Below are 18,392 nucleotides of genomic sequence, written 5' to 3'. Positions count from 1 at the left end.
TTTCAGGGAGGCGGGTCAACCACGCGCTTTAGGAAACGGTTGGGCTTAATATCTTGGCCAGACCAATAGCTCGTAGAGCTTTGCAGTCGCGTTAGCCAGAGTACCGAGTTGCGGGTAAGCTAGCGTTGGCCTTTGAGAATGCTGATATGGAGAGAATGTGTATGTATTATAATAATAATAATAATAATAATAATAATAATAATATTGGCTGGCTTTCTTTTTTTCATGGTCTATCAGCTAGCATGAACACCGGCGAGTGGCCTAGTGGTTAGCATGTCTGCCTCTCGATCGTGAGTTCTACTCGCGGTCAGATCATACCAAAGACCATCATAATAATGGTGCCATCTGGCAAGGCATGCTGCAATACAGATGCGAGTAGGGAATCAAACTCTCATGGTTACCAGAGGACTAGCCCCCCACTGTAACCCTAGCTATGTAATATAGGTGAGAGGCCGAGGGCTGCGAAACAGAGCTCGGCGCCGCCAAACGCGCCATGAATGGTGTGGGAAGGACTTTTTTTTGACCATCAAATATATTCCATTCAGCTACTCGTCTTCAACTTGTTCAATATCATGCTAGCTGAACGGAATATATCTGATAGACCACTCAAAGCCAGCCAATATTATTTAATTATTTATCCCTGGTATGCTAACCACAGACAGTGCTGTGTCCCCCACACGGCTCAATGACAGGCTCGAGACCCTCCCATCTCCTCACAGCCATGGAACAGTCCAACAAATGAAGCCATCAAGAGAGTAAGGAAATAATCATTCCCAGAATTTAAATAAGGTAACAATTCCAACACGGGTCTGACCCATTTATTGATTTCAAATTTGTCATCCAGTATATCTATTGACACGAATCCTCCCCAGGCCAGCGAAAAAGCCTTTCATGATGCTTGGGAAGGCAGGAGCAAAGCAGGGGATTCTCCAGAGAGAAGATCCTCCTAATGACACTTTTACATACTTGCAGCAATCCCTTTCCGATCGCAACAATGATAAATGCTGCGCTGAATGTTAAAACCGTCAGCAAATATATTGACGCAAGCATCTCCAGTGAGGAATGGGCCTGTAGCTTTATATCAGTGTGTAATTTTGTAGTCTATCAACAAGCAGAGGATTAAAAGCCTCTTTATCGGAGATGTGTTGTTGCTGTTGAACAGCTCTGAGAAATTGTTCAGACTGTATAATTTATAACAACAACACCAAAGCTGGGATTAAAAAAAAAAAAAAGCCAACAATCGAAAGGAATGTCCTGAATCAGATAAAAATGTCAGATGGAACATGTGAGTGTGTGTGTGTGTTGTGTGTTTGTGTGTAAAGCTTACCTGGTCACACTCCAGACTGCCACCGACTGTTCCACTGCTATTACATTCACAGGGTTTACACACATCCTGGGCCCACAGCGACGCGCCAACGTCTCTGTAGAACAACCTCCGGCACCGCTCACAGCTCCTCCCTTTTAATCAGACACACGTGTACAGGTAAGAAAGCGTGTGCCTCCTTCTGCTCAAGGCCAGTCAGTGTTGTAGTCGAGTCACTAAACCTCGAGTCCGAGTCCAGTCTCGAGTCCCCAGTGTTCAAGTCCAAGTCATTAAAGAAAATTTCGAGTCGAGTCCGAGAACAAGACTCAAACCCCACCATTTGACGGTGGCTGTTGCTGCCTTTATGTGAAACCGTCTGTGCTACTGTGTTTGACTAACGTTACTGCTCGACTGCCCCATTTTAGTTAACGGGCTACAGATAAAAAACTTGTTCATCGCTCAGCAAGCCCCACCCACTATCAACAGGGCAAATAACATGAGAGGGTTAACACTAGCTAGTTCATCGGTCAGCAAGCAAGCCCTGCTATCAACAGAGCAATGAACATAGCGTGTCACTTCCTTCTCTGGGTGGAGTCTTACCAAATGACGACTGAAGTTCGAGGTTGTCCCCGTCATCTCCTTGATAGTTCTTCTACATATGGAACACATACAGTGCCCTCCACAATTATTGGCACCCCTTGTTAAGATATGTTCTTAGGCTTCTAATAAATTCTTTTTTTTAATAATATAGGACAACAATGCAAAAAAATAGAAAAATCCAACCTTTAATTCAAGGGCATTTATTCAGTGGGAAAAAAAATCCCACATTAAGAAATAATTATTTTACATGAAATCATGTGTGCCACAATTATTGGCACCTCTGATGTTAATACTTTGTACAACTCCCTTTTGCCAACAAGACAGCACTTAATATTCTCCTAGAGCATTTCACAAGATGGGAGAATACAGAGAGAGGGATATTTGACCATTCCTCTTTGCACAATCTCTCTAAATCATCCAGAGTCCTGGGTCCTCTCCTATGCACTCTCCTCTTCAGCTCACCCCACAGGTTTTCAATTGGGTTGAGGTCTGGGGACTGAGATGGCTCTGTGGGCGGAATGGTGGTGTCGTGGTTAGCATGGTCGCCTCACAGCAAGAAGGTTCCAGGTTCGAACCCAGTGGCCGGCGAGGGCCTTTCTGTGTGGAGTTTGCATGTTCTCCCTGTGTCTGCGTGGGTTTCCTCCGGGTGCTCTGGTTTCCCCCACAATCCAAAGACATGTAGTTAAGTTGATGTGGGGTGGCCTTGGGCTGAAGTGCCTTTGAGCCAGGTACCTGACCCCTGACTGCTCCCTGGGTGCTCTGGTGTGGCTGCCCACTGCTTCAGATGGGTTGAATGCAGAGGATGAATTTCACTGTGCTTGAAGTGTGCATGTGACAAATAAAAGGTTTCTTCTTCTTCTTGATTTTGTGTCTGGTGAACCATTTTTGTGTAGATTTGGCCACATGTTTAGGGTCATTATCTTGCTGAAAGACCCAGTGACGAACGATCTTCAGCTTTCGGGCAGAGGCCACCATATGTTGATTTAAAATGTCCTGGTATTTCAAAGAGTTCATGATACCATGCACCCTAACAAGGTTCCCGGGGCCTTTGGAAGAGAAACAGGCCCTTAGCATCACCAATCCTCCCCCATACTTCACAGTGGGCATGAGGTGTTTTTCTGCATACTCATCTTTTGTGATGTATTAGAGTGTTTGTTGCCAAAAAGCTCTATCTTGGTCTCATCTGACCAAAGCACACGGTCCCAGTTGAAGTCCCAGTACCGCTTGGCGAACTCCAGATGTTTATGTTTATGCTTGTAAGTGAGAAAAGGTTTTTTCCGTGCATGCCTCCCAAACAGCTTGTTGGCATGTAGATAGCACCTGATGGTTGTTATGGAGACTTTGTGACCCCACGATGCTACTCTTTGATGCAATTCTCTAACAGTGAGCTTTGGAGAACTTTTTACTTCTCTTACCATCCTCCCCATTGTGCGTGGTGGCAAGATAAACTTGCATCCTCGTCCAGGCTTGTTTGCCACTGTTCCAGTTGTTTTAAACTTCTTGATGATTCCTCTGACTGTAGATATGGGCAGGTGTAGGCGAGTGGCTATTTTCTTGTAGCCATTGCCTGATTTATGAAGGTCGACACACATCTGCCTTATTTGAATGGTGTGTTCTCTTGTCTTTCCCATGTTGAAGAGTGGATAAGAGAAATAGGCCTCTGTGTCACATCATATTTATACCCCCAGGGAAACAAGATGTGATGAATTACTAATTAAAGGTTCCTAGATACTCTGATCAACTTTATAAACTACAGTAGAAATGGCAGAAATGCTTCAATTACATTTATTTTCTAGGAATTGTTATGGGTGCCAATAATTGTGGAACAGGTGATTTTACGAAAAATAATTATTTCTTAGTCAGGGATTTTTTATTTAAATTCACTTGAGTTAAAGATTTCATTGTTCTACAATTTTCAGTGTGAGATTATGCTTCTGCAATAAAAATTGAATTTATTTTAAGGCTTTTAACACATCTTAACCGGGGTGCCAATAATTGTGGAGGGCGCTGTAGCAGTGCATTTTTTTTCCCACTGCATGAGAAGTCTGTATAAGCAAAGCGGACAATCCTAGGGGCGTTCTCTCCAGGCATTTTAGTGCCATTAACGTTAGTTTGTTCCTGACCATGATGTATGAACAGGTGAATGTGCATTCTCTTGCACGAAATTAGTATAAAAATTAGTGCTGTCAAGCGATTAAAATATTTAATCGCGATTAATGTCGCGACTGTCATAGTTAACTTGCGATTAATCGCAATTTAATCGCACATTTTTGTCACATGAAAAACCATTGTAATTCTCTTATCAGCATAAAAATGTGAATGGGCTTGCTTTGTACCAATGTTTTTTTTATTGCAAAGCATAACACGTCTTGACACAGCCACTGCAAAGTAAAACCTAAGCCGAGCACCGGGGCTAGCAAAAGCTTGAGTTAGTCTACAACTCTAATCAGAGAGACAGGTTACACAGTGACGGTAGGCTTGACATGCTTGATTATAATATATAAAGTACACTATTATATTAACTTTAAGTTGTTCGTTGATAAATATTGCATTGAATCTGATCTTTACTGTTTCAGCTCACTTAACACATTTTGTACTTTTACACTTTCTGCCTGTTGATGCGTCGCGCTGTCCAATCAGAGGCGGCCAAATTTGCAGATTACAGGAAGGATTTCTGGGATAGCATTGAGTTTACAGTTCAGAGGGATCTGGCTTCCTTAGACGCTGTCTTCTTAAAACTGAATAAATATTTAAAAAGAGCCAAATGAGCCAGTCTTTTGAACGGCTCTTTTCAAAGAACGGATCACAAAGATGCGGATCCTATCAAAGAGCCATAAATCCCATCTCTACTAGCGCGCCCTGCCCGCGCTGGTTCTTTGGGGGAAGAGGGCAGAGGACTCTGGCTGTGCGGGGCGCGGCATTACAGTCTAGCTGCTATCGGTTTTCTAAGCAAAGTCTCTGTTCCAAGTTCCTGGCAGTTTCAAAACCTTATGAAAAACCTACATCATGTCACAGAGCGTTAATCTCGCGATAAAAAAATTAATGTAGATATAAATATCTTATGCCAAATTATTATGGCATGTTCCAAAAAAATAAAGAAAAAAATCAGAGTCCTCGTGTCCAATTTACGAGTCTGAATGCAGTTAATGCATGAGTCCAAGTCCAAGTCCGAGTCATCAGTGCTCAAGTCCAAGTCAAGTCACGAGTCCTTAAAATTAGGGCATGAGTCAGACTCATGGCCTCATTGGCCTCAGACTACTACAAGCCTGAGGCCAATGGGTCTAATCACCAACACATGAAACAATGAAACCTTTTTTCAGAGCTCTGTCTCTTGCAGAACTTTCTCTCAAGCCTGTTTGACGTAAAAATCACACAAACAGACATGGAAAGTGCTTAAGTGATTCCACTTCAGTATCATGTTCAGGAATTTGTCCTTCAGCCATTCATTCACTTACTCATGCGCTACAATTCAGGCAAAAATTTGAGGCTTTTAATTTGATGAACATCATCCCACCTGTGAAGCATGGGGGTGGCAGCATAAGGTAAGAAGTCTATCTAGGACTATCAAGTCTACTAATACTAAGGCAGCACCTCAAGACATCAAAAAGAAAGTTAAAATTTCGTCACGTTCCCCTTCCAGCAAGCGAATAATCCTAAATATTTTTCTGAAGTTGAAACAAGATGGCTGAAAAAAAATGTGAAAGCGAAAGTATTGGAAAGGACATCGCAAACCACTGATCTGAATCCCTCCCTATAAAAGCTTCTCAAAACAAGGATCCACAATCCTCACTGAGTTACACCGGTTCTGTCAGGAGGAATCGGATGTGTGAAATCGTACAGTGAGAAGCTTGTAGAAGGCGGCCCCCAGCTTCTGAATCATGTTCGAACAATTAAAAGACAATGCCAACAAATACTGAAAAACTGTATGTGAACTTTAGACCCACTGGGAATCTGATACAGTAAATAAAAGGTGAAATAAATCTGTCTCTTAGCATTTATTTTGAAATGACTTCTTATGGAAATTAAGTCGATACCTTAATTGAATTAACACAGGAAATGTGTGGAACTGATTGTCTTCTGCCAGGCTTGTAGTACTCCAGACCAGGACTCAGACTCGAGTATGACTCGTGCCTTGACGTGGACTTGAGCACTGATGACTCGGACTTGGATTCGGACTCGTGCATTAACTGCCTTCGGACTCATAAATTGGAGATGAGGACTCTGATTTTTTCTTTATTTTTTGGAACATGCCATAATAATTTGATATAAGATATTTATATCTACAACCCCAATTCCAAAAAAAGTTGGGACAAAGTACAAATTGTAAATAAAAACGGAATGCAATGATGTGGAAGTTTCAAAATTCCATATTTTATTCAGAATAGAACATAGATGACATATCAAATGTTTAAACTGAGAAAATGTATCATTTAAAGAGAAAAATTAGGTAATTTTAAATTTCATGACAACAACACATCTCAAAAAAGTTGGGACAAGGCCATGTTTACCACTGTGAGACATCCCCTTTTCTCTTTACAACAGTCTGTAAACGTCTGGGGACTGAGGAGACAAGTTGCTCAAGTTTGGGATAGGAATGTTAACCTGTTCTTGTCTAATGTAGGATTCTAGTTGCTCAACTGTCTTAGGTCTTTTTTGTCGTATCTTCTGTTTTATGATGCACCAAATGTTTTCTATGGGTGAAAGATCTGGACTGCAGGCTGGCCAGTTCAGTACCCGGACCCTTCTTCTACGCAGCCATGATGCTGTAATTGATGCAGTATGTGGTTTGGCATTGTCATGTTGGAAAATGCAAGGTCTTCCCTGAAAGAGACGTCGTCTGGATGGGAGCATATGTTGCTCTAGAACCTGGATATACCTTTCAGCATTGATGGTGTCTTTCCAGATGTGTAAGCTGTCCATGCCACACGCACTAATGCAACCCCATACCATCAGAGATGCAGGCTTCTGAACTGAGCGCTGATAACAACTTGGGTCGTCCTTCTCCTCTTTAGTCCGAATGACACGGCGTCCCTGATTTCCATAAAGAACTTCAAATTTTGATTCGTCTGACCACAGAACAGTTTTCCACTTTGCCACAGTCCATTTTAAATGAGCCTTGGCCCAGAGAAGACGTCTGCACTTCTGGATCATGTTTAGATACGGCTTCTTCTTTGAACTATAGAGTTTTAGCTGGCAATGGTGGATGGCACGGTGAATTGTGTTCACAGATAATGTTCTCTGGAAATATTCCTGAGCCCATTTTGTGATTTCCAATACAGAAGCATGCCTGTATGTGATGCAGTGCCGTCTAAGGGCCCGAAGATCACGGGTACCCAGTATGGTTTTCTGGCCTTGACCCTTACGCACAGAGATTCTTCCAGATTCTCTGAATCTTTTGATGATATTATGCACTGTAGATGATGATATGTTCAAACTCTTTGCAATTTTACACTGTCGAACTCCTTTCTGATATTGCTCCACTATTTGTCGGCACAGAATTAGGGGAATTGGTGATTCTCTTCCCATCTTTACTTCTGAGAGCCGCTGCCACTCCAAGATGCTCTTTTTATACCCAGTCATGTTAATGACCTATTGCCAATTGACCTAATGAGTTGCAATTTGGTCCTCCAGCTGTTCCTTTTTTGTACCTTTAACTTTTCCAGCCTCTTATTGCCCCTGTCCCAACTTTTTTGAGATATGTTGCTGTCATGAAATTTCAAATGAGCCAGTATTTGGCATGAAATTTCAAAATGTCTCACTTTCGACAGTTGATATGTTGTCTATGTTCTATTGTGAATACAATATCAGTTTTTGAGATCTGTAAATTATTGCATTCCGTTTTTATTTACAATTTGTACTTTGTCCCAACTTTTTTGGAATCGGGGTTGTACATTAATTTTTGTACTAATTTCATGCAAGAGTGTCACACCTGTGCGCCTTGGCGTGTGCATCAGATAGACTCTCAGGCGCGCTCTGGACAGCGCATGCACCAAGCAGACTCTAGGGCGCGCCGTAAACGACTCGCACCTGCACAGTATTAAGGTGCAATCACCGCGCTTATATAAAAACTGTGAAGACACACTTACTTTGCAAAGTATTGAGTTGCATTGCTGACACATTACTGAGCCTTATTTCCTTGTTTGGCTTCCTGATTTCCTGTTTCTCGTCTTTGATTCTGCCGAGTCTATGATAGCCTGCCTCGCTCAACCTATTGCCTGTTTCATCGTTTTATGATTTTGCCTGCCCTTCTGGATTGTTTATGTGCCTTCACTTGTGTTAATAAACACACCTTCTGCACTTACATCCGTCTCCCAACCATCTCTGACAGAATACTTCGCACTCCCTGATAAAGAGAATGCACATTCACTTGTTCATACGTCATGTTCAGGAACAAACATGGCGCTAACATGGCCACCATCAAATGATGTGGTTGGAGTCTTGTTCTTGGACTCGACTCGAAATTTTTTTTAATGACTTAGACTTGACTCGAGAACACTGGGGACTCGAGACTGGACTTGGATGCGAGGGTTAGGGACACGACTACAACACTGTCTTCTTCTTTAGCGTACGTAAACATTTGGCCTCATCTGTATTCCATTTCCATGAAATAATCCATATATGTTACTCTTTAAATTCTTCTTTAAATCTTCCAAGCACTCTTTACAGAGAACATGATGAAATTATTCTTTCACCTGGGCTGCCAGTTAGATTAATTTTTAATGTGCAATGTCATTTTATTTATTAAAACAGCCAGTGATTGTGTACGAGCTCCATAAAACCAGAACATGATTTCATGAAATAACAAAGAACAAATTTGATGTGGTTAGATTTCATATAAATAAAGAAATACACTAAGACGGACCTTAAATTAATTGACCTGCAAAAGTAAGAGCACATAAATAAATCAAAACCTTTCAAGCTCATTTACTGTTAAACTTTAAGCTAGTTGAGTACATTTAAGTGCGGACTGTTTTGAATAGCTCGGTCCACTTTTCATCAAATAAACTTCAGTTTATTTTTTTCTGTATGTATGAATCATTTTGCATCAAAATGAACGCATAATTAACGCTAGCACTATCACAGAGTAAAGCATTTACCGATGTTTTTAGATAATGAGACAGAAAAAAACCCCACTGCAGTATTAATAACACAATTACCATTCACACTCGTTTTAGTCCAGCTGTTTATTCATGCAGGTATCTAATCAACCAATCATGTGGCAGCAGAACAAAGCAGAAAAATCAGTTTTGGTTAACGTTCACATCAAACATCAGAATGATCTCAGTGGTGATGATCGTGACACTGGCGTTGGTGCCAGACATAATGGTTTGAGTATTTCAGGAACTGCTGACCTCCTGGGATTTTCATTCACGACAGTGTATAAAATTTATGCAGTATGGTGCAAAAAAAAAAAAAAAAATCATCCAGTGAGCAGGTGCTTGTTGATGAGACAGGGAGACGTCTACGATAACTCAAGTAACCACTCTTTACATATGTGGTGAGCAGAAAAGCATCTCAGAATGCACAACACATGGAACACTGAGGAGGATTGTCTCCAACAGCAGGAGAGCACATCGAGCTCCACTCCCAAGCCCCGCGTGATTGGATAATATTCTGAATGAGCAGGGGTGCAGGTGTTTTCCTATTAAAGTGGCCAGTGAGTGTGAGATTGTTACCTGTAGTGTTATGAGTGCAGTTATCACACACTCCTCCTCCACCACGGAAGTGCTCCTGAGGGTGAGGGTCCACATTGGCATCGTAGTGGCAGGACGCTGCGTGTCCGTGACACTGGCAGGGTCGGCAGTTATACGCCTGCACCTGAGTCCCTGCTCGGAACGGCTTGTCGTTGAACAGCGGTCCGCATCGTTCACACTGTCCAAAAAGACCGAGACATAAGTGGAAAAAAAAAAGATATCCACTGAACAAATAAGACAAAAACACTCAACATTTTTCTAACATACACACAAACAATCTGGTCATTTATGAATGATGACTTTCAATAGCACGCTTAACTCGAGCACTGTACAGCGATCATGCAAGAACATTAAAACCACTGACAGATGATATGAAAAACATTGATTATCTCATTACAATGGGATCTGTAAAGAGGTGGGATATATTCGGCAGCAAGAGAACAGTCAGTTCTTGAAGTTGATGTGTTGGAAGCAGGAAACATGGGCAAGCGTAAGGATCTGAATGATTTTAACAACGTCCAAATTGTGATGGCGAGATGACTGGGTCTGAGCATCTCCAAAATGGCATGTCTTACAGTGGTGCTTGAAAGTTTGTGAACCCTTTAGAATTTTCTATATTTCTGCATAAATATGACCTAAAACATCATCAGATTTTCACACAAGTCCTAAAAGTAGATAAAGAGAACCCAGTTAAACAAATGAGATAAAAAAATATATACTTGGCCATTTATTTATTGAGGAAAATGATCCAATATTACATATCGGTGAGTAGCAAAAGTATGTGAACCTTTGCTTTCAGTATCTGGTGTGACCCCCATGTGCAGCAATAACTGCAACTAAACGTTTCCGGTAACTGTTGATCAGTCCTGCACACTGGCTTGGAGGAATTTTAGCCCATTCTTCCGTACAGAACAGCTTCAACTCTGGGATGTTGGTGGGTTTCCTCACATGAACTGTTTGCTTCAGGTCCTTCCACAATATTTCGATTGGATTAAGGTCAGGACTTTGACTTGGCCATTCCAAAACATTCACTTTATTCTTCTTTAACCATTCTTTGGTAGAACGACTTGTGTGCTTAGGGTTGTTGTTTTGCTGCATGACCTACCTTCTCTTGAGATTCAGCTCATGGACAGATGTCCTGACATTTTCCTTTAGAATTCGCTGGTATAATTCAGAATTCATGTTCCATCAATGATGGCAAGCCATCCTAGCCCAGATGCAGCAAAACAAGCCCAAACCATGATATCACCATGTTTCACAGACGGGATAAGGTTCTTATGCTGGAATGCAGTGTTTTCCTTTCTCCAAACATAACGCTTCTCATTTAAACCAAAAAGTTCTATTTTGGTCTCATCCGTCCACAAAACATTTTTCCAATAGCCTTCTGGCTTGTCCACGTGATCTTTAGCAAACTGTAGCTGAGCAACAATGTTGTTTTTGGAGAGCAGTGGCTTTCTCCTTGAAACCCTGCCATGCACACCATTGTTGTTCAGTGTTCTCCTGATGGTGGACTCATGAACATTAACATTAGCCAATGTGAGAGAGGCCTTCAGTTGCTTAGAAGTTACCCTGGGGTCCTTTGTGACCTCGCCAACTATTACACACCTTGCTCTTGGAGTGATCTTTGTTGGTCGACCACTCCTGGGGAGGGTAACAATGGCCTTGCATTTCCTCCATTTGTATACAATCTGTCTGACTGTGGATTGGTGGAGTCCAAACTCTTTAGAGATGGTTTTGTAACCTTTTCCAGCCTGATGAGCATCAACAACGCTTTTTCTGAGGTCCTCAAAAATCTCCTTTGTTCATGCCATTATACATTTCCACAAACATGTGTTATGAAGATCAGACATTGATAGATCCCTGTTCTTTAAATAAAACAGTGTGCCCACTCACACCTGTTTGTCATCCCATTGATTGAAAACACCTGACTCTAATTTCACCTTCACATTAACTGCCAATCCTAGAGGTTCACATACTTTTGCCACTCACAGATATGTAATATTGGATCATTTTCCTCAATAAATAAATGACCAAGTACAATATTTTTGTCTCATTTGTTTAACTGGGTTCTCTTTATCTACTTTTCGGACTTGTGTGAAAATCTGATGATGTTTTAGGTCATATTTCTGCAGAAATAGAGAAAATTCTAAAGGGTTCACAAACTTTCAAGCACCACTGTATGGGGTGAACAAAAATTGTTCAGGAAAATGACAAAGAATTGAGGTCTGATCCATCGAGGCTCCACCCCACAACTTACAGGACTTAAAGGATCTGCTGGTAACATTTTGGCACCAGACACCAGAGCACACCTTCAGAGGTCTTGTGGAGTCCAGGCCTGGATGCGTTAGAGCCATTTTGGTGGTTCAAGCGGACCTACACAATATTAGGCAGATGGCTTTAATGTTGTGGCTGATTGGTGTATCACCTAACATATCAGCCTAACATTCATTAATCAGAGTTTTAAGCTGTTTTTTGATTTTCTAAACAGTGACTAAAGCCAATTTTAAAGGCGTTCTTCACTTTATTCTGATGGCTCAGGGAGCGGCGAATGCTCTTAATGTCAGGCGGTTGTTAGAACACCCAGGGAACCCTGGGGGATTGCTAATTTACAGACCACCTGCTTCTACAGCCTTTTATACACACCATGAGCCTGACAAGTGGGCAGATACCCTTGGGATTTAGGTATTTATACCACACACGGTGTTTAAGAGCTTAAGAAATATCAGTGCCGTAATGCAGACCTTGCTTAATAATAATAATAATAATAATAATAATAATAATAATAACAACAAAAAAAATGTCTCAAAGACCACCCGGGACTTTTAGTCTGATTACTAAATGCTTTCTGTTACTGCAAGGGGAAAAAAAACAAAACAAATTAACACACCATAAGAGCTGTAAAAATCATGTGAAAGCAATTAATACATAGTGTATATAATACAGTGTATGTATATGGCTTAAAAATCAAACATACTACAGAAGTTTTAATTAAGGATGTGGGGAAAAAACTGAGATAGAAACTGATTTCACGTGTTACCTTCAAGAAAAACAAACCATTCAGTCACGCTTTTGTTTTCCACTGAGTGCCTTTCAGTTTAATCATAATATTTTATTACATAGATACGAGTGTTTTACTGGGAAATACGCCACTTGTACTTTTAATCCGAGCTCCATCCGGGACATGGAGAACCAAAAGTGTGACGTAAATCTCTATATGCCACTCGTGAGGAAATCGATGAATTGTTTTGATAAATTTGGGCGCTTGTTGTTTGTGAATGTGTCTATATAATAAAAAGAAAAAAGAAAATCACACATTGGCTTGAAGATATGAAGTTTATCTTCTCGTGTTGAAAAATTCACATTTTTCATATGAAATACATCGCAGATCTGAGTGACATATTTAAATAATATTGGCTAGTGCTGAGTGGTATATCAGATATGTTTCATTCAGCTAGTAAGATATTGAATGAGTCAAAGATGAGTGAATGGAATATATCTGATAGACCATGGAAAAAAGCCATTATTATTATTATTATTATTATTATTATTATTATTATTATTATACATACACACTCTCTTTTCCAGTTTTTCGATGTCCATTGGTATGTTTTTCTCTTGTAAACAGAGGAGAACCATCAAGATATTCTTGGCCTTCAGAGAAGCCCCAAACATATCAACAATTTCAAATGTTATATGTAATTTCTTTCATTCTTTAATTGCTTTCATTCTTTCATAATTTCGTTATAATTATTATCTTCTAATTCTAATTTGCCCTCATTTTCTGTCAAATTTGCTTCAGAAATGAAAGGGTTACGATCCTGAAAACATTAAAATCGAGTTATCCAATGAGGTTTTTTTTTCTTTTTTGTCTCTAGGCTGAGAAGAGTTTCGAGCTGACTCGCTCATTGGTTAGGACTTCATTGCCGGGACAGAAGGCCATGGCAGTGTATGTTTATGTAGGAAGTGACAGATGAATTAACCAATCAGATATTGATTTATAGTGGGAGGGACCAAAAATTTATCGCTCTCGGCCTTCTTGAAGGCCAACACAAGCTTAACCGTGAGTCAGCGCCGTCAGCGCAGCAGTGAAGTCAGCTTCCAGCCAGTGTAGCGATCATCAGTAGTGTTAGTGAATGCTAATAAAGCAGTCATTGCCAGTGCTATCGAGAGCAAGTAGCACAGGCTAACGACCGAGGAACTAAGATTTCTGTCTCCAGACTCTTCTTCCACACTGCACACTCGCTGCAGTATTTTTCACTCATACATAAGTATTTATTTCCCTTTGTAATTGACTTAGTTACTTTTAAAATCAACATCGAGAGTTACATACAACGGAGCGACCTGGCACCCTCCCGCTAATCCCTTGCAAAACCCTTTGCCCTGTTGCTTTTTTAGTGTGTCTGGCTAAGGTTTGGCTGAGCTCAAGTCCCAGCTCTAATAGTAACAGTTCGCCACTGCTTGTGAAGAATATCTAATGAAGTTTTGGCAGCCTTTCACGTGTTCAATGCGTCTTTCTCGGCGAACACATAAATGGTTGCGTGCATGCACAGCAGAAAACTTTCTCATTCGATATTTGCATCAGCTCCGACGTGTGACATCATATTGTCTTGACAACCATGCAATATCGTAAACCATATTGAGCACTCATTCTCCACTGGGTAGAGTAGTGTAATATACAGTGGTGCTTGAAAGTTTGTGAACCCTTTAGAATTTTCTATATTTCTGCAGAAATATGACCTAAACCATCATCAGATTTTCACACAAGTCCTAAAAGTAGATAAAGAGAACCCAGTTAAACAAATGAGACAATAAATATTATACTTGGTCATTTATTTATTGAGGAAAATGATCCAATATTACATATCTGTGAGTGGCAAAAGTATGTGAACTTCTAGGATTAGCAGTTAATTTGAAGGTGAAATTAGAGTCAGGTGTTTTCAATCAATGGGATGACAATCAGGTGTGAGTGGGCACACTATTTTAATTAAAGAACAGGGATCTATCAAAGTCTGATCTTCACAACACATGTTTGTGGAAGTGTATCATGGCATGAACAAAGGAGATTTCTGAGGACCTCAGAAAAAGCGTTGTTGATGCTCATCAGGCTGGAAAAGGTTACAAAAACAACTCTAAAGAGTTTGGACTCCACCAATCCACAGTCAGACAGATTGTGTGCAAATGGAGGAAATTCAAGACCATTGTTACCCTCCCCAGGACTGGTTGACCAACAAAGATCACTCCAAGAGCAAGGTGTGTAATAGTCAGCGAGGTCACAAAGGACCCCAGGGTAACGTCTAAGTGACTGAAGGCCTCACTCACATTGGCTAATGTTAATGTTCATGAGTCCACCTTCAGGAGAACACTGAACAACAATGGTGTGCATGGCAGGGTTGCAAGGACAAAGCCACTGCTCTCTAAAAAGAACATTGCTGCTCATCTGCAGTTTGCTAAAGATCACGTGGACAAGCCAGAAGGCTATTGGAAAAATGTTTTGTGGACGGATGAGACCAAAATAGAACTTTTTGGTTTAAATGAGAAGCGTTATGTTTGGAGAAAGGAAAACACTGCATTCCAGTATAAGAACCTTATCCCATCTGTGAAACATGCTGGTGGTAGTATCATGGTTTGGGCCTGTTTTGCTGCATCTGGGCCAGGACGGCTTGCCATCATTGATGGAGCAATGAATTCTGAATTATACCAGCGAATTCTAAAGGAAAATGTCAGGACATCTGTCCATGAACTGAATCTCAAGAGAAGGTGGGTCATGCAGCAAGACAACAACCCTAAGCACAGAAGTCGTTCTACCAAAGAATGGTTAAAGAAGAATAAAGTGAATGTTCTGGAATGGCCAAGTCAAAGTCCTGACCTTAATCCAATCGAAATGTTGTGGAAGGACCTGAAGCGAGCAGTTCATGTGAGGAAACCCACCAACATCCCAGAGTTGAAGCTGTTCTGTACAGAGGAATGGGCTAAAATTCCTCCAAGCTGGTGTGCAGGACTGATCAACAGTTACCGGAAATGTTTAGTTGCAGTTATTGCTGCACAAGGGGGTCACACCAGATACTGAAAGCAAAGGTTCATATACTTTTGCCACTCACAGATATGTAATATTGGATCATTTTCCTCAATAAATAAATGATCAAGTATAATATTTTTGTCTCATTTGTTGAACTGGGTTCTCTTTATCTACTTTTAGGACTTGTGTGAAAATCTGATGATGTTTTAGGTCATATGCAAAAATATAGAAAATTCTAAAGGGTTCAGAAACTTTCAAGCACCACTGTATGTAGGATAAGCAATACACTAATGATATTGCATGCTATCAAACCAAATGAATGAAATATGCTAGACGGGAATGGAACACGTTTTTATTCCATTGAAAAAGTGTCCTGTATGTATAATAATTCCTGATATTTCATTCCGATGACGTCACTCCCGGCGTTTTCCCGCTGACTGGATGCATGTTGTCAAAATGGTTCAAAATTAAAATTCTTTTGATTAACTTGTGTTTTTTTTTTTGTTTGCTTGTTTGTTTTGTGGATGTGTCCATGTAATATAAAGAACATTACATGGTGGCACAAAGATTTGAACTTTATCTTCTCGTGTTGAAATATTCACCACTTGACGACAAACTTCATATCTTTGCTCCACCGTGTAATATCCTCTATGTATTACATGTTTTTGAATGATAATTTTGTACTTTTTTATTTTCTATCCAAATCGCCATTTTCTAAATTAAAAAAATTTAAAAAAATAAAAAAATAAACGGCGGCACGGTGGTGTAGTGGTTAGCGCTGTCGCCTCACAGCAAGAAGGTCCTGGGTTCGAGCCCCGTGGCCGGTGAGGGCCTTTCTGTGCGGAGTTTGCATGTTCTCCCCGTGTCCGCGTGGGTTTCCTCCGGGTGCTCCGGTTTCCCCCACAGTCCAAAGACATGCAGGTTAGGTTAACTGGTGACTCTAAATTGACCGTAGGTGTGAATGTGAGTGTGAATGGTTGTCTATGTGTCAGCCCTGTGATGACCTGGCGACTTGTCCAGGGTGTACCCTGCCTTTCGCCCGTAGTCAGCTGGGATAGGCTCCAGCTTGCCTGCGACCCTGTAGAAGGATAAAGCGGCTAGAGATAATGAAAAAAATAAACATATTGGTCCAAATCAGGCGCCTGAATCCTCAACTCTGTTACTGTCACTCATACAGTTATTTAAGTGCAATTACAATTTATAAGGTGTTAGTCATTATTGTGAATAAATTATGCAGAATAATTATGCAGTGTTGCCATGTCACGGTTTCTATGCATGGCTTTCTATTCTGTCTGGGTTTTTTCAGGGTTCTTAGGACTCCTCCGTCTCCAAAACATGCCAGTAGGTTAGCTGGGGATTCTGAATTGCCTCTAGTTCTGAATGAGTGAGTGATGTGTCCTACGTTAGGTTCTTGTCCATGCTAATTGAACTTTTCTGCCAGTCGTGTCTGACAGTTGGATCTTTATTTAAAATTCAAACCACATTTTCAGCTCATTGGTGCAAACAGTGAGCAAAATAAACTGGTCTTCACTGATTTACAAGCAGATCAGAGTAGTGTTGTCCTGCTGAACAAACAACCTCCTGATTCAGTTTAGTCTGATGCTCAGGAAACAATAATCTCAACCAAGTTGACAGTTGAACTGCTGTTAAATTGGGTCTGTGTATTTCGGATCAAAGCACTAAGGGTATGAAAACTCAGGAAACTTGGCACAGATATCAGAAATGGTGACCATCAGGTTCAGCTTGGACTTAGGCTCAATAGCATCCCCAATGATATTTTTATTTAATTTTTATACATTTTGGGCTTCCAGTTTCACCAACATGCACCACGTTTGATAGACACATGGATCTTTTTAAGACAAAGCAATTTGACAAAGACATCTCTTAAGACCACCTGCAGGATTTGGGATTTTTGACAGGCATCAATCTTTCAAATACTCCTCCTCGGGTGTTCATCAGATTCAAACCTAATGTGTCCAGTCTGATGTGAAGATGCTAAATTGCAAAGGAATTTTTTCTATCTTAAATGGTGTTTTCATGGTGAGGCAATCAATTAGCATCTTATACCACACAAAAAGGAAGTGTGGTATCATTCTGCAATGTACATCATGCAATATGGTGCATAAATATCAATCCTGGCTCCTGAACCAGACGCTGCTGCGCTGTTGGTGCTTGGGCCCAGTGATCACTGCTCGCTGCTTTATTCATACTTTGAAATGAAACATGTACGCTAATCACTTTCCTTAGCAACAGTCAAGTCAAGTTTATTTGTATAGCACTTTTAACAATAAACATTGTCGCAAAGCAGCTTTACAGAATTAGAACGGCTTAAAATATGAGCTAATTTTATCCCCAATCTATCCCCAATGAGCACGCCTGTGGTGACGGTGGCAAGGAAAAACTCCCTCAGACGACACGAGAAAGAAACCTCGAGAGGAACCAGACTCAAAAGGGAACCCATCCCCATCTGGGCAACAACAGACAACATGACTAACATTAACAGTCCTAACAAAGTCAGCTTCGTTGATGCTATAAACCCTCCACCAACGGAAACCCGAGTGCAAAACCGTTCACGACAACCGCAGTCCCAAAGTCAGCAAGTCAGCTGCAGTCCTAAAGTCAGCAAGTCAACTGCAGTCCCCAGCCACAAAAACACCACTGCAAGAGTCCAGAGCGTCCTCCAGGCGCAACCCCCAACTGTCCACATGGGGCCGCCCTCCACAGGAGCGATGCGATGAGACTCCAACCAGACACAGGGCACCACGATGGACCAGGCAGG

At 41.0% G+C, this 18,392-nt stretch overlaps 1 protein-coding gene across 1 annotated transcript in view; it reads right to left on the bottom strand.

Moving 5' to 3' along the window:
• ush2a (Usher syndrome 2A (autosomal recessive, mild)) overlaps nt 1–18,392 on the bottom strand; it is a 500,620-nt gene that overhangs the window by 387,779 nt on the left and 94,449 nt on the right. Inside the window, exons 9-10 of the mRNA XM_060934842.1 lie at nt 9,580–9,775; nt 1,328–1,458 (exon numbers count right to left, since the gene is read on the bottom strand). Of these exons, the coding sequence (XP_060790825.1) occupies nt 1,328–1,458; nt 9,580–9,775 (327 nt within the window). The remainder of the gene's footprint in view (nt 1–1,327; nt 1,459–9,579; nt 9,776–18,392) is intronic.

Source organism: Neoarius graeffei, chromosome 11, assembly GCF_027579695.1.
Source record: "Neoarius graeffei isolate fNeoGra1 chromosome 11, fNeoGra1.pri, whole genome shotgun sequence".
NCBI classification, from domain to species: domain Eukaryota; kingdom Metazoa; phylum Chordata; class Actinopteri; order Siluriformes; family Ariidae; genus Neoarius; species Neoarius graeffei.
Note: the sequence above shows the minus strand (reverse complement) of the source record. Positions and strands in the feature narration are given on the sequence as shown.